At 33.4% G+C, this 19,961-nt stretch overlaps 1 protein-coding gene across 1 annotated transcript in view; it reads right to left on the bottom strand.

Moving 5' to 3' along the window:
- Nucleotides 1-582: 582 nt before the first annotated feature.
- LOC141459407 (dynein axonemal heavy chain 10-like) overlaps nt 583-19,961 on the bottom strand; it is a 43,796-nt gene continuing 24,417 nt past the window's right edge. Inside the window, exons 26-44 of the mRNA XM_074138471.1 lie at nt 19,099-19,317; nt 18,518-18,620; nt 17,948-18,116; nt 17,011-17,165; nt 16,274-16,492; nt 14,708-14,981; nt 13,560-13,720; nt 13,234-13,335; nt 12,381-12,559; nt 10,351-10,507; nt 8,942-9,152; nt 7,900-8,042; nt 6,846-7,179; nt 5,973-6,107; nt 4,800-5,014; nt 3,223-3,390; nt 2,464-2,643; nt 1,951-2,109; nt 583-835 (exon numbers count right to left, since the gene is read on the bottom strand). Of these exons, the coding sequence (XP_073994572.1) occupies nt 695-835; nt 1,951-2,109; nt 2,464-2,643; nt 3,223-3,390; nt 4,800-5,014; nt 5,973-6,107; nt 6,846-7,179; nt 7,900-8,042; nt 8,942-9,152; nt 10,351-10,507; nt 12,381-12,559; nt 13,234-13,335; nt 13,560-13,720; nt 14,708-14,981; nt 16,274-16,492; nt 17,011-17,165; nt 17,948-18,116; nt 18,518-18,620; nt 19,099-19,317 (3,424 nt within the window). The 3' untranslated portion in view covers nt 583-694. The remainder of the gene's footprint in view (nt 836-1,950; nt 2,110-2,463; nt 2,644-3,222; nt 3,391-4,799; nt 5,015-5,972; nt 6,108-6,845; nt 7,180-7,899; nt 8,043-8,941; nt 9,153-10,350; nt 10,508-12,380; nt 12,560-13,233; nt 13,336-13,559; nt 13,721-14,707; nt 14,982-16,273; nt 16,493-17,010; nt 17,166-17,947; nt 18,117-18,517; nt 18,621-19,098; nt 19,318-19,961) is intronic.

Genomic DNA, 19,961 nt, shown 5'->3' with positions numbered 1-19,961 from the left:
AGAAGAATGCAGTTCTTTCCTGTCTATTGTAAAGTGCAATATCCGTAAAGCATCAAGCCGTAGCGCACTGACCTGTCATAATGTGCCGAAACTCATTCTTTGAGTAGTGGACTGAAGCTGCATTTGTTGATATCGCTTGCAATGTGATAGGTAGTGCAGCTGATTACATTTAGATAATTTGTTAAAATAAATGACGTTCCAATATTGTCGCTAACTGATTGCGGGAACTAATTAATGACATTTGAGACCAGCTTCTTAAATAAGAATAACTAAAAAAGTTCACTAAAATTCAGTAAAAAGTTTGTTAAGTATAAATTATAATAATTGCAATGAGAGAAAGTGGTTGAGTGTTCACACCAGATTTGTTTGAGAAACAGTGCATTTCTGCTGCTATGTGCCTCTAAAGTTGACATAATTACATTATGAATTCAAATAAATATGAACTTATTACCTTATTAATAATTAAAAATAATAGACAGTTGTAAGATTTTTTATATAATATTGTTTCTATAATAATATTTATTTATTATTGTTATACACTTTTTACAATATTTATTTATTCAACAAACAAAGAAACAAAACTTTAATGAAAAAAATCAAAGTATTTTGAAAAATTTGATAATATAATTTTTTGTTTAAAAAGTAATGATAGAAATGAAATAATAATCAAACTTTAACTATATCATATTAGAAATCAATCTGCGTTTAGCAATAAACAAAGTCCTTGTAGTATCCATTTCGCCTGATGTTCACAACTTGGTAAGGTTGCCTCGAATATTATTTCTCGACTGGACTTTCGTCTTGGGGTACTATATACTGGTACCAACACTTTGTTCTGCAAACAAAAATAATATTAAAAATGTTAAGAGTTGAGTTTCAGTAAATGAGATAGAAATAATAACAATTATAGTAATCAATTAACTGAAGGAAAGGATTAGTTTTGGTTAGTGCAGTCCTACAGTCCTAGGTACATTCTGTTGTGGGAATAGGATTGTGGTTTAACTAAACGGGTGTAAGGATAGATCGCTTTAAGCAGAATGTAAATTAACTAAATATTTTTTTATTTATTTGAATTCTCCATTTCCTTAGCCAAGGCTCGAGGGATTCTGTATGGAATTGAAGGAAGCGATAGGCAAGGATGAGTCTTTGTGAGCGCAAAGGACTGCCGAGTCATCGGCGTAGGTAAAAAAAAGTATGAGGATTGGCGAGAATATAGCGTAGAGTATAGGCCCAAGGATACTCTGGGAGAGAAGGAGGGTAGGTATTACCAGAAATCGCATTAAAAAGCGTCAAGACAAAAATGATGGGAGGATTAGAAAATATGTAGTGGGTAGGATGCTCTTGAGTTTAGGTACCAATCCCGGAGCCAGACGCGATCGAAAGCCTAAGCAACATCGAGTAAAACTCTCGGACAATACTGCCAATCATCAAGAGTAGTCGTGATTACATCCTCAACGCGATGGCATCGCTGATCTGTAAAGTGGTGAATACTGAAACCTAATTGATTGAAGTGAAATACTTTGTGTGATTCTAAGTGAGGATAGATTCATTTTATGAGCGATATCTTGAGTAGTTTCTGTAAAGTCAAAAGAGAATTAAGGTCCATAGAATGGAACACTGTTCGCTGGCTTTTTAGGTTATTGAATTAATTCTATTTTGGAGAACTTCCATTGAGTTCGGAAAAATATGGTTCTAAGTACTGAATTATATTAATAGGTTAGGAAAACAATGACACATTTTGGCATTGGCTGGAGGATGTTGTTGGTAAGATGCAGCCAGGGGATTTTTTCCACGATGATTTAGATCTAGGATACAGGGACTTAAAAACATGGCCCTTTTCATAGTTTTTCCCAAGTGCCCGGTACTAGAAATTAGTGGTACGTTAATAAACCAGGGTACAGAAATCTTACTCTAAGCCTATCAAGGTCAATATAAATGAGTGGTACTTGCCAGTAAAAGGCTCTCGTCATTGATAGATCGTTTGAACGGAATAATCTTGATTAATGGTAATTGTTCAGTGAAGCGGAAATTCTTAAAAGTTTCTACAATGCAGTTTTCTTCGTCGTCCCAGGATGCGTTCTCGATGTACAATCCGTTAAAGTGGAATTCCTGCAGGAAAAAATAAAACCAATTTCTATTATTTACTTTGATTTTATTACTTTGAGAATAAAATTAGCGGCTCTCCATTATGGTCTCTTACAAACTAATGTTACGTCCGCATTCTAGCTCTAGATTAGATCAAAACCCGATTTGTTGGCCAATTTCAGTAATAAATCGTTTTGACTAACAACCTTTTGCGAAATGAATCATTTTACACCTCTTTATTCACTTCACTTGCCTGTTATTTATGAACCAGTAAGTTTCTTGCAATTTGAGTTAAATTTGGTTTGCACCAAAATCAAGTGATGCAGTCTGAGAAAAGACGATTCCTAATATCTAATAAATGTTCTGAAAATAGCATACCCCCTTTTTGCAAACATAAGCATCCTGTATTTGTTGCATTCCAACCACTTCTGTGTAAAAGCTTAAACTTGAAAGTGATAAACTATGGACTTTGCTAAAGTCTAAAAGCAAAGCCGTTATATAACCTCTAGGATAGTGCAGACCAGACAGCCAAACTACAGGAGGTATTCCATCAGTTACCTGTAAAATAAAAAATTTAATGTGACCTTGTACAAGTTTGCTCTTACTCTTATTTTTTTTGACTGAGCAAACGAAGAATAGTATTTTCTATTATATGTATAAAAAATAAGTTATGCTAATATTTAAAAATCTATTTTGAATATCTGGATTCTAAGCTGACCATATGCAAATCCAGTCTACACATGCAGGCCAATTTATAAAAACGAATAAATATAATTTTTCATAATTAAAGGACACCAAATCTTACATTTATTTCGGGCGAAAATCCAAAACAGGAAAATCAGCACGAATGCAATATTTCTTCTTGGGAGTGAGTTAAGTTAAAAAAGTTTCGCAACTGCTGAAGTCGCGCCTGCTCTTTGCTAAACAGAAAGGCATCGTGCCTTCCTGTCAGCGTATTGTCCATTGTTAGTACAAACATTTAAGAGTGGTGTTACGAATTCGAAAGAAAGTTTAGGGTGGCCAGTACGAGACGTTGAAGATGCTTTGCTGGTTGGTGTCAAGTCAAATACACGAGTACTTGGATTATAACTGTCAATGTTCGGCTTGATTTTATAGCTGATTAATAAAAAAACTTACGTATTCCTTGTACTGTCTCGCTCTTTGCGAGAAATGATGAATCCACTGAGCCAGATTCACGCTGGTCTCTGGTGAACGCTTTATCCATTCCTTTGGTAATTGCCCATTATAGAGTGTATTAGCAAGATTAATTAATTCTTTTTCTGACTTGAATCCCCTATTAATTGCCTAAAAAACATAATGAGTATTATCATTTTTACAGTTTATTATATTTGTTGGCCTCTGATATCTTAGCTCTTAAAGGATTTGTTCCACATTTTCTTCCTGGCGCAGGAACCAGGAAAATTGTGAAGTTGAAGGGCAACTGGTGATGAAGATCTAGTCAACGTCGGTTTCAAGTGAGGGAACACCAGTTTGGAAAGAAAGATCAGAACTGTTTAATGTTCTGTCACCTATTAAATATTATGTAACATTAAACCCATTGCATGAATTTTAAGTATGAATAATAGCTTATCTGAAAATGCGATTTAACATAATAAGTTAGTGGGAAGAAAGAATAATGCCAATTTCAGTCATTTTTTTTTATTACGCCGAGCTTTCGACCATCTTCTAGTCATCCATCTTCCCCTGAAGATCCAAATCCACATCCTTATGTGGAACATATTTTACAGCATAGTTATAATTGTGTTATAATGTATTTGTATAAACTTATGTAGTTTACAATTTACCTTGTTGGCAATAGAATATTTTTACATCGTTATTATAAAGTTAGTATATCTTCTGTCAGCTTATGAACAGAATGTGATCGGCTTTACAGGTTTTGTTGTGTCGAGAAGGCCCTTTAGTTAAAAGAAAATTTGGTACTTTGTCTATTACAGGAAAACGAAACAAAAATTGTCAAACTTAGGTGTTTTGAACGTTACGCTTTTTCGTGCAGTTTTTTACTATCAACCCTCATACAACTGTCTTGTTGCCATTTTGTTTTGGCTCGCAGTTTACGTCTGTACGCATTAATCATTTTAGTAGGTAGATTAAAAGAAAATTCAGCTTTACAGTTTTTACCATTCGCTGAGCCACGAAGCAGAGTTAGAATTTGTATGAAAAATAAGAAAGGTAACTAAAAGACATTGTAATCTTCCCAATCGTAAGGAGACTGATTCTTTCTATACAGTGACAAAAAGAGCTCTGTTGAAGGCTCTACATTTCGCCGAGCCATGAAGTAGAGCGCTCTTTCAGCAGTCTGCGAAGGATTACCACACTGTACAGGTACAGGACACATCGGCACAGGACTGCTTAAACATACTGGGTGTTATGTGTAAACGTTGAAAAGTTGTGTTTGACTAGTACTATTACTTTATTCATACATGCTTGAAAATGTTCCATGGACCTAACAAAGTTTTTTTCAAATACTAATTATTAACAATTATTCCCTTTTCAATACAGATGTTAGTTCTTTATTCTGTCTGCATTCTTCCCTTTATTTAAGCTCCATAAAATGATAAGTTGCCACCTTAGCCTGAAATTTGGCAACGCCTATAACTAGTTGTTTTAGGCTTTTACTTTCACTTAGTCTTTTAAACCACTTTTCATGTAAACACAATGCTCATATTAAATAATGGGGAAAAATTATTTTGTACCATACTCAATTCGTCTAAGTCTTTAATCATTATTCCGATAAGCTCATTAAATCGGATCAGCTCCAGCTGAAATATTGCGTCACATCTTGAGATTTCTTCGTATTCATCATCTGGTTCCAACTTATGTGTGTCAAAGGGTAAAGGAACTTTTAATCTAATACTGTAGATTAATCGCTTCAAGAAATTTTGCTGTTTATTTATTATATCTTCATCAGCTGCGAACAAATGCAAAATAATTAATTATAAAATCTAAAACTTTTTTTTTTTTCAATTCAAAGAAAATTTATAGCAAAACTACGAGGAAAGTTAGATTTCAACTTCATGGAAAGTTAATTATACTCCTTGGAGTTGCATAGCTCAAGATAAGCGAGTAGTATACGGAAAAATAATCCCGAGTATTGAAACATAGAAAGCAATGTCAACGCTAATGAACTCGCGAAATAAAATAGCATATCGCCTTTGATCTTAGCTGACGGTTAAAGTGTCAACAAACAGAGAGAAATGAAGTAGCCGGCTGGGTAGACAAAGCAAAGAGTAAATATGACCAAGAGGAACATTTCTTACTAAGCTGCGTTGGGTCCAATTTTTTTTAAGGACCAATTTAATAAGAAGGATTAGTATTCCGCAATTCAACATCAAACTTGAGATTCTCCTCTTGTTGAAAAACATTCGGGCCTATGAAGAGTTTCAAAATGATACCAAAAGGCCACTTTTAGGGTAGAAGGAGATGTATTCATCTTGAAATGAGGCAGGACAAATAACCTATGATAATCAAATCATAGCGGCACACTTGTTTTTTCGAGTTCGTACGAGTGTTACTTTGAAGATAGATAGCTGGAATGATGTATGACTCAGAAATATTTGGCTAAAGCAAACTAAATACGAGTACTGTCCAACAGGATAATACGTGACACCAAACATCAAAATTGGTCCAGCAGAAAATTCAAACTTGATTGAATCGACTGTTAACACATCCTGCACCATCCGACCTAATCAAGTATCATTATCATTTGTCTGATCAATGGCTCATATGCTTCGGAGCCAATGATTCATCAATTTAGAGAAAGGCACTACAATTTGCTTTTGTATTACTTTTTTACAAATTTTTCTTTTTCTAAACTTTAGGAATGCCATCGGCATGGAATCCACTACTTGAAAAAAATTTATCATTACGGTCATTCTCTTTATGAATCCTTGCGAATGTTTCACACACATAATTGCTTTCCTCAAGATGGTAGTAAGCAATAGCATTTTTTTGGAGTCCCATCATTTCGGGATCATTACCCAACGGTACTTTCTTAATTTCATCTGTAAACAAAATGAATTTGTAAGTTAATTAATATTCAAAGTGATTTTACAAGTAGCTTTTCCTTTTAAGTTAAAACAGAGTTATTGTTATCTTCACAAAATGACTGCTACTCTTATAGATTATTATTGAAAGCGGTTCGAAATTTTAGCCTATTTTCTATGCCCACAACTTCCATTCATTGACTGACGTCTGGTCATGTGACTTTGTGTCAGTGGCTGGAAGACTGATGTTAAATGAATATCGAGAAATATTGATGTTGATGAATATCGAGTTCAAATAATGTTTAGACCCTAAGTAATTTGGCTCAATTGTTGGCTACATCTAGCTCTACAATTGAAAGGAATATCATCAATGGAGATGTAATCATGTAGGCGATGTAGGATGTTGAAATTTTTAGATCTCAAAAAATAATCACATTTTAGCTAGCTTCTTAAAGTATAAAGCTCTATTCAATTTTGTTCACTTCATTAATGGAGAAGATATAGAAGTTGTAATTTCTCCCGCTCAAATGACTGATTTCTCAATGTTCAGAAGTCTATGATTACGCTCAATTAATTTTTGACCCTTTAAATGAACTTTATAAGTTCGCGACTGATTTTAATTTTGGCAACAAGGTAAGGCAGTAAGGGCGGAACCAAATTGAATTAAAATCGTCAAAGGCATGCATGCAAGGCAACCCTTGCATTCAAGGAGTAAGAGAAGGGGAGGGAAAACCGAAAAAACCAAAACAAACTTACTTAAGTAATCCCTTATATCGTAATTTTCATGACGGCCAAATTTAAATTTACGGAAGTATCTATCCCACAGTATATGGTCCTTTAAGATCAGATCATCATCAAAGAAATCTTCAACGTAGGTCATAATCCACTCATAGTCATAGTAATCGAGTGTTTGGCTGCCGTAGAATACATCTCCTAGCAAGTACTTGATATAATCCCAGTTAATACAGGATTCAGAAAGGTCTGTCAAATCGGCTAGGTAATAGGCTATAAGATCTGCGCACAATGTATAGATATTTTCACCAAAATCATAGCTGATATTCCAACCGACTTTCCCAAATTTTCTTCTTACCTATAAAAAAAAAATCTTGTGTCAGCACTATTACTATGTTTAAACTTCTAAATAATAAAAAATTTTCAGACTCTGAATGTTTTGGTCATATTTGTAGTACTTTACATTGAAATGATGGGAAACCAACCACATTCCTACTACTGCCATTAAACTATTTTGTACAAAATAAAAGTATTAGATCTAATCTATACGTAATGTAAAAAAATAAAGTAATGTCTACTTTTTTCAGGGGGCTTTAATCGACATAGGCCACTATCAAACATACTTTACAATTAAATTTTTCATATCAACTATTGAAAAAAATCCAAGACTGTAATCGAACCCAGTAACACAATACATATCAGCTTTGCAGGCCTCGCCTCTAACCGCTCGGCTGTGGGGGCGCCTTATAATTCCGCGAAATTGAACTGGAGTGAGGGACTTTTATTTTCTTCCAATTACAAGGAATGGCGTAGCAAAGATTAGTGTGTGCCAACAACAAACGCTCTGGGCCACACTGGCGTGGACTATATTGACTAATCCTTGTAGTATCTAATCTAATCCAGCAAAGATCAACACAATCAATCACAATAGGGCTTATTTCTAAGAAAGTCAAAAAAAATTAATAAACCATGTTTTTTTAACTTTGTTCAAAATCCTATTTTTTTTTTTTTTTTTTTTTTTTTTTTTTAATGATTTAAGGCATATTTAAAATCCTATTATTTATAAGAAAATACTTACATTGAATACACCATGCACAAAAGTCAGGGCAAACAGCAGTATCCCAAAGTGCTTATTACCGCACGTCTGTATGTAATCTCGTTCAAATGTGGACAATGCTTCGTTCATGATTTCTGGCAAACATCTCTGATTTTGGACTACAACTACAAAAGATAAGATACAAGTTTTTCCTTCTACTGCAACATTATAATAATTTGATAATTACTTTATTAAATCTCATGTAATAGAGTGCAGTAAAGTCACGAAAGTCAGAGAAAGAAAGACAGTCATAGCTTATCCTCACAAGTGGCCTGAAGTAATGTATATTAGAATGTTACTAAGGTTTGTACCTTTTCACCTAACGATTCAAAAATGGTTTGCACATCTATTGATACAACATTTTGGCCAACATTTCCAATAACTTGAACACAAGCAAACAATCAATTTATGTGCCAGCAGCTATTTACACTTCCTCTGTACCTGTTTTAACTTTAACCCTTGAGCCCCATGTAGCAGAGATTTTATTAATCAGAGGGTGTTTTCAATAATAAGGGCTGGTCAGAATCAGGAAAAAGTTTGAAATTCAAATTTTCTTTCAATCGGGACTTTTGGCGTGACTTCTTGTGCAGCCATAACGAGTTTTTGTTGAAGTAGATTATTTTATTCCAATAACCAAAAACGGATATTTTTCAGTCAAAGAGGAATGTAGAGCTTAGTCGAGTACATATCGGATTCAACCAGCTCGAAAGGAATAACGCTTTCGAAGTTCCACCAAACACAGAGAATCACTTTTTTCAAATTTTCTAGTTGACATGGGGATTCAAAAGAAACCGTTCCGGCAGTTTGTGGTTGAATGGGGCCACGCAAGGTTCAACATCTAAGCTATTAACTAGTGCATTAAATGAAGAGACAGAAATATTAAAAATTAATAAGAAAACATTCGAAATTTTAAGAATGATGGTTGTTAATAAAACAAAGTACCCTTGCGGATTATTGGAAAAAAAAGTACTTATTTGACACCCTTATATTTCGAATAATGTCAATTCCAAAAACCGCAGATTACCTTTAATGGAACGCCTTAACAATTCTTTAGGCATCTCTGTGGTGTAGCATGTGGTTAGCCATAAACGGCATGTGATACACTTATCGCCACTTTTGGGTAATGCAGAGTGAATTTCTAATATCTCGTCCAGTTCTTCCGTCCAAAGATAACAGTTCTTTATTACAATCCAGCATTCCAATAAGCTAGCTCGTCTATATGCTTCAATTATTTCCTGAAAAACATTATTACAAAAATAATCTTTAAAATCTTATATGTACATAAATATTTTAAAAACTTTTAAAAGATGAAAAAAATCTTGAGTGAACACACGACTTTCTCTTACTTTCCTTGAGGATTTACCTTTATTTTTTCGGAAATTTAGAATTTTTACTTTTTTATTACGATACCGTTAAGATAATACTAAGCTTCGCCCCAAGTCAGCTGCCTTGAGGTGACGTCTGTAAATTCCACCTCTCAGAACTGACAAAGCGGAATCGTGTGTCTTAAACCCATATCTTAAAATCTTCTGATTAGACGTTAAAGAAAAAAACAAACTGATGTGAACACTCATAGGACTTTCTTTTGCAGCAATTTTCAAAGTACTAACTTCAATATTTTTTTAATTTCCCGAATTTCTGAAATACAGTTAATTATTAAAGTTCATAAAACCGTACTCAGAAATAACAGATTATAGAGCAATATACCGTTGCTGTTTACCCAAAACTACTATACGTAAAAAGAATTTGTTAAAAAAATATATATACATTTAGGTCGCAATGAACATTTATTTTACGTCTTTAAAAATGAACGTAATGTAAAGTTAAAATAAGGAAATCTCAAAAAAACTGAACAATTTGTAGCAGACTAGTACAAGAGCAAGGACGCGCTTGGACTTAACATAGGGGCGGGTAGTTTCGGACAATATTTAATTAATAAATTTTCAACAATAATTAGTCGCATTACTGAATTGTACTCCAAAGCGATCTCGTAAGGTCAGTGAAGGACACTTCACTGGAGAGAGTTGAAATAAATAAATAAGCATATAATTTAAAATAATAACACACAATATAGTCATTTTGCACATGAATAATTTTAATCTTTACAACAGGAGGACTTAATTCACCTAATTTCCGTTTCATAGATTTGAATCTGAAGGCTGGGCTCGATAAGTCCGAAGAGTAAAAGATATCAAACCAACTAAATCTCAGTTACAAGCCTTATTGTTTCACTGTACTAAAATATGACAGCTAACTTTGACTACTTTAGGGCAGCGTAATATCTCTACAATCTTTTTGACTTCTCTCATCTTCGGGCAGCGAAACACTCCACCATCTTTTAACTACTTCTCCCTTCATTAGAAAATCTTGCTTTTATAATTCTCCAAAACAGAAAGCGAAACACACACCACACGGTATGGAAGTAACATTTACCTTATTAGACTTCTGACCAATAGTAAGTATACACATGTTCTTGAGTTGACGCCATTCGCTGGCGTACTGCAGCATGCTCTTCATGATATTTGCATCATTGTGTTGAAAGAACAGCACAGGTTCATTGTACACGTTCCATGAGACTATTTGCTTCAAACTACAACAAATTGTAATATACATATACGTAAAGCTTTTTAACAAATAACAGAATTACAAGCAAAAGACAGAATATATCTTAATAAAGACAAAAATACATCAGAATAACCGTAAAATTGTCTTTTTAAATATCGATATATGATAGATATCTTGATTAATTAGCCAAGCCTGATGGAGTCCACCAGTGAGAGAAAATATGAGAACTATATATAGTTCTTATATATAATTTATTTCCCACTGCACTGATTTTTGAAAAGGAATGTTCTATTCTGATTTCATTAATTTCCGCTGGGCATACGACAGCATCTACAGGTACAATCACTGTTTTAAAAAAATATATACTACAGAATAATCTAATTAGATGGGTGTAAGATGCCAATACATCTACTAAACAAGGTGTCAGAGGTAATTGTAACATTTTACCGGACTGAGCCAAGTCACCGGCTATTTTACTTGAATCTAGAGAAAACGATAAGAGTTGTTAAGATTAACTAAAATGGCTCAATTTTCAACAGAATGGTATAGTTCTTGGCATATTATGTTGATGTTTCTTCTATTACAAGATCAGCGGCAGCTTTGGCGGTCGCGATTAGGGTGTTCGTAGAAGAAGCAAATAAACTCGGTGTAGAAGTCAACACTGAAAAAATTCAAGTTATGAAGTCACGCACGTTGATCAAATGACTTGATAAGAGAGATAACGAGGGTTATCTAGCAGGATATGATTTCAACTCTTTTAAATAAAGGTATTGAGAAAATAAAGAATTATAGAAAAAAAAAATTCTTAACCAAATTCAGTGGAATATATACAAAAAGCAGGTTAAATTGGTTTTATGTACTATATCAAATGATGGATAATGGAAGCGCAGTAGTGCTTTAGTACAGAAGTAGTATAGTACTACTATACAGTAGTACAGTAATAGGTACTTAGTAGCTTTAAAGAATAGGGAAGAAAGATCAATATTTTACAGAAAATTCAGATACTTCATGGACGGAAGTGCTAAATAAAAAAGAAGAAAACCGTAGAATGCACAGAAATGACAAATGACACAAAAAGGTAACAAAATTGTTTGTTGATAAGAGAAGTAGTTAGTGCCCATTTCACATATAATACTCTAAAATTACAGACATTAGTGACACTTTAAAAGTGAGGATTAAATGAAATTCCAAGTTTAATGTATCAAATAAAATTGATAGACTTATACATATATATATATATATATAGGGTGACCAAAGTTATATGCTCCACCCACTTTTTTTTTTAACGGCGGGAAATTTCGAAAAAATAAAAAATACGTATTTAATAATTTTTAGTCTAGTTTATTTTCAGTGATTGACCCATTTTTTTAACCCCTGTATCTCGAGATACAGCATCCAACTTTTGTTTTTCAAATGGAACGTTATATTTTTTGTTGCATATTTTTATAGTATTTGAGCTCCTAAAAAAACAAAAAAAAAAGATTTTGAAATCAGTTAGGTTTTTCAAAAGTTATGGTAATTTAAAATATGAAAAACAAATTTAAGTTTATTGTCAAAATTACTTATTTAAAAAAAAAAAAATCCGTTCAAAATAGGCACAATCAACGGATAGGCAAGCCAAAACTCTGGACTCCCACGCTTTGCTTGTAGCAGCACTTGCGGTGGCGAAGTCAATATCTAGGCAGGCTAGAGTTATTCGACGTTCAGGTTGTTTTTTCTACAAACGTTTGGTGTGGAGTTTTAGGAAGAAGCAATTTAAAGACTAGAAGCTATAATACCAATTATTTCAATTCGGCTCGCTTCACGATCTCCCAAACAAATCTTAAACTAACCGCATTTTCTATCCGGTTGCCAAACCCAAACACGTTCGCATGAACTTAAAAAACGTAGCTTCTTACTCGATTGAATAGTTGCGGATATAGCCTTCTCCTGCTACCAGTTTAATGTAAGCCGTCAAGGCTGGATTTAGTCTGTCTCTTCTGAGACACTTGATGAGTAATAATTTTCTAAAGTTGCGATAGCTGTTATATTCTTCATCTGGCGCATTATCTAATTCTGGATATTCTGATTCATACCACTGTACAAATACAGATACATCACATTTTCATTAAGTACAAGAAACACATTTAAAATAATAGAATAAAAAATGACCGTTTTTCCATTAAAAAAATAAAAATCTATTGCATTTCAGGAATTGGTATAAAGATTCAATTTATAGCTCATTGTTCAGCATACTTGGGTTCTTGTTTACTTAAAGCGGTGTTCACTGCTATTGTCCACAATAATTAACATTTTCTACTCACTTCTATTGCAAATAATTTATGAATTTAATGAATAAATCTTCTGAACGATTGTTTTTTTTGGGCTCAGCTGCGACGGCCATAGCCATAAATTAATACATTGAACAATACGATTAGATAAGAAGAGTAAAATCGGTTAGAGAGGATTAAATATCGAAAAACAAATTACAGTGAGAGAACTTCTGTCTTGTATGGCTTTAGTTAAAAGTCCTTCCCAATGTGGAGTCGTCTTCGGGTCCCCTAATAGGGTGAAGTAGCCCTTTCAGTTTTTATTGGTTGCACTTCTTGCTTCTTAGAAAACACTTAATTTAAAGATTACATAATATCGTGAATAAAATAACCAGGCGAATATAGATTTTATGGGTTTTATTGTAATTGCAATTCGTGAGGTAGAAAAACGATCATTTTTTTTTATCTATCCATTAATTAACAGAAAAAAATATACTAATACCTCTTTCCACAGTGAAATGTAGTTTGAATTGGTCATGCTTTTAATAAGATGACTAAAATCATTAGGAAATTGAGTTTCTAACTGTGTCAGTTCCGTCCAAACCTGTTCATGAATTAAATAAATTATAACTATTATTTTGTAGCATAATACTATTAAATCAAGTATTAAAAATAGTTTATCAGTTGAAATTACAAAAAAACTCAAAATGCAAATAATATTCGCCTAACCATAACTACGACAAATGTTGTTTACCCAGAAAAATGAAATTTAAATGGACAAACAATAAAACTAGCTAGTATGTAAAAATTGATCATCATATTGCGAACCTTATCTGTCATCCACGGAAGCATGGATTGGCTCATAGGGACTATCTCTGTGCACCCTCTAACAATGTACTGTATTTTATTTTGTGTCAAATGTTGGTCATAGAACTGCCAGCGTGTGGTCAGGTAAAATGCCAGAAGCAATTTATCTTCATTTAAAAATCCTGAAAAATATAAAGACAATAATTATTTATGCATAAGTGACTAAAATTGTGTTTCACACTGTGTAGTAAGTGCGTCAATTGAACGAGAATGAAAAATAATAATCTGTAATTCAACGTTAGATTTTAAGATCTAATACATTTAACCTCACTTCTAATTGAATACTACGCGGCTAAACCCAGTTTCGTTTGATTACGCGAAACAAATTGGGCTGCAGGTAAAAATAGTTAAACTGTTTACTCTAGAGGTACTTTAGAAAAATTCAGAAAAAAAGACTCTAACCACTTGAAAAACTTTACCTTCAAAAACTTCCTCAATTTAAATAACTGAGGTCATTAGTCCCTGAGAGAAATAAAAATGAAACAGAAATAAAAGCCAGGATGGCCTCTTAGTAACAAATGCTTTTGCTAAATGCAAAACCTTGCAGTTTAAAGATAAATCTCAAAGAGCAAAACTTTTCACTTATTGGAATTATAACCCGTGGATTGAGACCTGAGTTCTGGCTAAATGTGACGAAAGGACGCTTAGTATTTGGGAGACGAAAATCCTCCGTAAGCAATTCAGATCGGTGAAGTTGAATGTCACCTGGAAGATAAAAAGCAATGCCGAACCATGAGAAAATAGTACAGTGAGCCAGAACTGGGGTGTACACAAAAATGTAGAAAGAGTGTCAGGTTCTTCGACACCAGGCTTTATGCACCTCGCATTGCAAGAAGAGAAAATTTTAATAATAATAGTAGCATGATTGCAGAAAAAGAAATAAGTAAGAGATGGTAATATCTGCCACTTCAGACTATGAAAATGGATATATGTTATCAATAGAACAAACTCTTGTTTATTCAGTTGCATAAATAACTAAAATATTTATAAGAATAATAAGTGCGCTGTTTGTGCACTCTCTTCTAAAAAGGGCACCAGGCCAGTTTCGATTGATCACATATTGAAATACTTCACTGAGTACAAAAATGTCCAAAAAAGATAAGACTTACCAGCGATCACATACTTGAACATGGCCAATGGTACAAGATCTATCATTTGACGCGATCCAATATGTTGTTTCGCTTTTCGGTACGGGATGGTTACTGCAAATTTGATGATGTTCAAAAATGTGTTCAGTGAATGCATGCACAGTGGATTGATGACACTTATCTCATTTAAAGAGATGTATATTATTGCTAATTTAATGGCTACTGTTTTGTATCGTTTCGTGTCTTCCAATATTAACAGTTTCTCGTTCATTGCTTTCTTAAATTCCACAAGTAACTGAAATGTAAATAATTTTTATCACTTGGTCTTACTTGCGTTGACCCCTTTTTCTAATTTCATTATTTTGGTTCAAGTTTAATTATTTGATAAATGAAAAATATTAAATTATTTTAATGTGAAAATAGACTGCAACAACGTTGCAGTCATAAATGCTTGACAGACTTCATTTATAATTAACAATAAACAGGTAAACAATATGAGAATGGCCTAATAACAGGAAAAGCAGCATATCCTAGCCCAAAGTTATAGTTTGCTTGTAATTCTTACTACACTGCAAAAGGCACATTTTTAAAAACAGAAATGAATTGAATTTTAGAAGGACGATATAGAATAGTTATTATTAATTTGTTAGAGCATTATTATTGATTTCTACAGCGAAAAACTCAGAAAGGATTGAAATTTTTTAAAGAAGAGTAATGTGGTGAAGAAGTAGTAAAAACTTTAGGGGAAGCGACTGGTAAACAAACAGACCAACACCTCTAACCCCTTTCGGTTCTATTTGATAAGATTATAAATTTGTAAAATTACAACTGAGTCATAACCAATGATTAAAATGCTTTGAGTGAAAGTATGCTAACTGTTCAATACGTGCAACTAATGACTGGACAGGTAATATGACTAACCGATAAATTATCTGTCATCATTAATGTCACATTTTTCAATAAATAGTAAACAATAGTAAAACGTAAAAGTACTAAAAATTAGAATGATAATATAACTGCATACTACATTTAATATGAAGTTCAATCAGATCAAAGAGAGAGACGTTTTTATAAAAACGGTTTTTTCAACCCAGGGGACCACAAAACATGTATCTCTGAAAATAGCTCACAATTGGAAATCTGCACAATTGAAATACAACTTGCGCTTAGTAGGCACAAGAACAAGTAAAAAGGCAGTTCTATACAAGCCTGAAGCTTTGGTGGTTGGCAGTAGATGATAACTCTCTGGTCTCTTGGTTGATCCGACCCTATTCCAATTCTGTAAATTTAGATGGAGTAGGAGGCTGTTCAATTCGCCCAGCCATTGAAGTTCTGTCTTTTGAACAACCGGAACCTCTAGGGATCCACATCCATCAGGCGTAGAGAATCTTTGGCGTGGCTTTTAATAACAGACCGAGCTGATTCCTTCAGACTTCAGAACTCGCCTTGATAAAGAAGTTGTATTCTTGCCCATTCCGTCTATGGGAAATTTAGAGGGTAAGTTGGCCGAAGCATTTTATTCAGGAGCCCAATGCACGCTCTAATTTTTCAGAGGCTACACTTTTCATCTATTTATGATTTACTTACCATTACGCTCTCAAGGTGTATACGTCTGCATAATATTTTGACTCGTGTATTATTTAATAAATTATCCCTAATTAAGCAGAAATTTTGGTACAATAGGATTCGCTGTTTCTCCAACTTTGTGTTCAAATAATTAACTTTCTCATTCAACTCAAGCCATAGTTGCTCATAAGCCGGAAATTCAACCGAATATATTAAATTCGTCATCTGAGGTACAAGATTCTGTAACAGAATGAATTATAAATTAATCTTACGACTGTAAAACATTTTTAGCTTACAAACACTAATACTTGTGACTTCACTCCAAACTTATAGAAACGTTACTTAAACCGTGTTACTTAAAGTAACACTTAATATTTTACTTCAAGTATTAAAAATTATTTTAGGTAAAATTATTAGGCAAAGAAAGTGCGTCATAGGTGCGAATTAAATTGAAGTCAGATGATACTAAGTCTGGTTAACAGGTTGAGAGTAAAAGAAAGTTCATTAGCAAAATTAGTATGATGTTATATGTTGATGGTAATTTCTCTCACGAACTCAACCCAACAACCAAACAAGTGTCTAATAAGCACCATGCTATTTGCTCTGACACTAAGGTTAGGTTATATGGGCTTTTAAGTCCATAGAGCTCCTTGAATTAGAAAAGGCGTACTATTCATTACTCGCCTCATTACATTATAATGATCATGTTATTACTCTGAAGTTCTATAAGTAGATAACCAATAACAGTACGAACAAACCTCTATATTCACTGTTGAATTAATGATAGTAGTTTTGTAGTAAAATACTGGATCAATTCTTTTGTAATTATGTCCGGAAGACAAAAATATTCTTAAAGGTTCACTTTGCAAAAGTTGTTCACAGTCAAATTTCATTTCCTGAGAACCATTGACATCTAAAATAAAATGTAAGATTTCATTATACTTTTAAAACACATTAAACTGTTTATTATTATTATTATTATTATTAATGAGAAGAATATGACTGAGGAATACAGCGAGCTACTGTTTTGAGATCGTTCACTAGTTTCAATACACCGAGGATTAAATTTCTGAAACGAACGCATATTGACAATTTCAGTGAAATAAAAAATGTATAATGTCACTAAGGCACTTAAAATCGGAACACTTGTTATGAAGTATTCTGTAGCCATGTTATGAGGTATTCTGGAGAATATTATTTAACTCATATTATACTTCAAGCACAAATAGAAGGCGAATCTCCTGGCCCAAGAATTTACGACAGTAATTCAGGCAATCCATAACAATGATCTTCTGACAAGCAAGCTGTCTTGAAGTTTATAGATTCTTTCTTTAAAACCTGAGGAATTTTCTTTTCGTCTAACGACATTGCGATTGAAAATGAATTAGACAATCTTATCTAAAAAACACAATGAATTTCAAGAAGCCAACCCTCAGTAACCATAAAAAAGAAATTCCTCGTACGGAGTAAGCTAAAACGAGATTTGAAGTGTTTTGGCCATAGACAGATAGCTTGTGATAAAGAAATGGGCCTAAATTAATAGGAGGCCTTAAGAAGTCAGTTAAAATAAAACTGTTTGAAAGGTGAAAACGCAACAGACTCCTATTACGCCCTAGCAATCGCCTTTAAAAAAATACAAAATTTACTATGTGTATCAAAATTAAAAGTTTTGACTTTTGCCTTTTAAGCACTTACTGATCAAGGCTTCTAAAGTTTTTGTCATGGTGTAGACACCTGTAATTAAAACTGTAGCACCCACTTTTATCGCACTATCCATGACTTTTTTAAATTTTGGATTGTCAATAGACACTTCAAAAAACTGCTTTCCTGCGCTTTCGACCAAACGTTTGAGTTTGTTTGTGATCTGTAAAGGATTTATCGATTAATTTTATATGAACATGACGTAAGTAGCTTATACAAATTGGTCTCGTCTCAAACTAGGTCGAGGAACCAGAGAATGGAACAATAAGGCTTTTATCAATAGTTGGTCACTTTCAGGCGTTCAGCCGCGAAATATAAAAATAAAGAAATAATATAAAATTTTTGATAATTATTTTCAAATTAAAAAATTAAAAATTAATAATAATAGGCGCTAATGGCCGTAGCAAACATAATTTACTATTGCTTTGTATTCTCCAAAAAATAAGCCAAAGCCAAGATTATAAATCGAACCAAGTGACTTAACAATGCTGTTAAGCATTGTTCTAAGCACTATAGTATCGTGACGCCCAGTGAATAAATCCGATTTAGCTAAATCAAATTTACCTGGTTCTCTGGATCGATTAGTAATGGACATTTTGCAGCGCCCAAAGTTAGTATGACGTTTTGGACAAAAAAGTCATCACGAATTAGTCCGTTCTCTAACCACCTGAAACACATTAATGTACCTTCATAGCACAAAAATAAATAAATAAAATAAAAATAAGAACTTTGCCTAGCTGCAATGATTACAAACTTAATTAAAGACAACGAAACATCAGAACTACATAATTTATATTAGTGAAATTAGAATATTTTTAATAATTTAACTTAAATTTTCTTTTAAATCAAAACCACAAACTCATACTTCATATACAAACTTAAACTTGGATCACACTAGTTAGAAAATGTACACACCTTAATAGAAAAAACATAGGGCATTTCAGTATTTCGTAGCCTTCCACAAGAGTAGAGAATTGCACATTTACAGGGAGCTGAGATATTATTCTTTTGTTTGCCGTTCGAGAACGTTCAGCATTGCTAAACTAAGTCGGAGACCCATTGTAGAGAACTACTATTTATTATTCAAACCAAACTGATCTAGTTTTACAGGTACAAAGTAATTTTTTAAATTTCGTTACACTTACTGTGGAATTTTCCAAATGTCTAGTAAGCGTTTAGTCAACTCAGTTTTACTGCAGGCTGGAATTTGAAGTTTATGTAAAGTGCGTTTCCAGTGATGAAGCAATTTTCTCCGTGCATTCCCAACAAGTGGTCCGAGATAATTTACAAAAGCTGAGATTAACACAGAAGTACCCAACAATGTTAATTTTGTGGAGATTATTTTTTTATGCTCAGCATGCCACCTGTCAAGAACAATAATTATTTTTATTTCTATTATATTAATCAAGGCGCATTAACAACTGAGGTCGTTGACGCCTGGATTTTTTTTCAGTGCACTGCCGGTCTCCAGCCAGGGTTCTCTAATTACAGACAACACTGACCATCACCGGGGAGTAAGCAGTAAGATGCTCCTAGGAAGAGAAAATCTTAGGGCCAGAAGTTGAATTCGAACCCGAGATCTCCACGTGGGAATCCAGAACGCTAGCAACTGATCCACTTCCTTCCCTTATTATTATTCGCTCTACTAATGTAAGGTACAAAGGCTGGCACTGGGCTACGAGATGTCATAAACAGGCTGACTTTTGCTGATGTTAACTTCATTATTTGTATTACTAATACCGAAATTATTAATTATATTGAAAAAAGAATATATAAGAAGTGTGCGTGTCAGAAGTGGTTTCTGACGGTAGAACAATGTTATCTTGGAAGAGAGTTGCTAGGTAAAACGATGTATTTTTATTTTAAAGGTATTCGCGTAGAAATTTCTTTCGTCTAGAGCTCAGGACCTCCAGACTTTTTAGCAAAATGAGGATTCGGCATAGAATCAATCAATTTTCTTAAGTAACAGATTCCCTTATTTCTTGAAGGCGTAGAGAACCTTAGCCGA

The sequence above is a fragment of the Rhodnius prolixus genome, unplaced genomic scaffold (genome assembly GCF_049639745.1).
Source record: "Rhodnius prolixus isolate KJV_2025 unplaced genomic scaffold, Rpr scaffold_11, whole genome shotgun sequence".
Taxonomy (NCBI): domain Eukaryota; kingdom Metazoa; phylum Arthropoda; class Insecta; order Hemiptera; family Reduviidae; genus Rhodnius; species Rhodnius prolixus.
The sequence above is the reverse complement of the archived record's forward strand: the minus strand, read 5'-3'. Positions and strand labels throughout refer to the sequence as shown.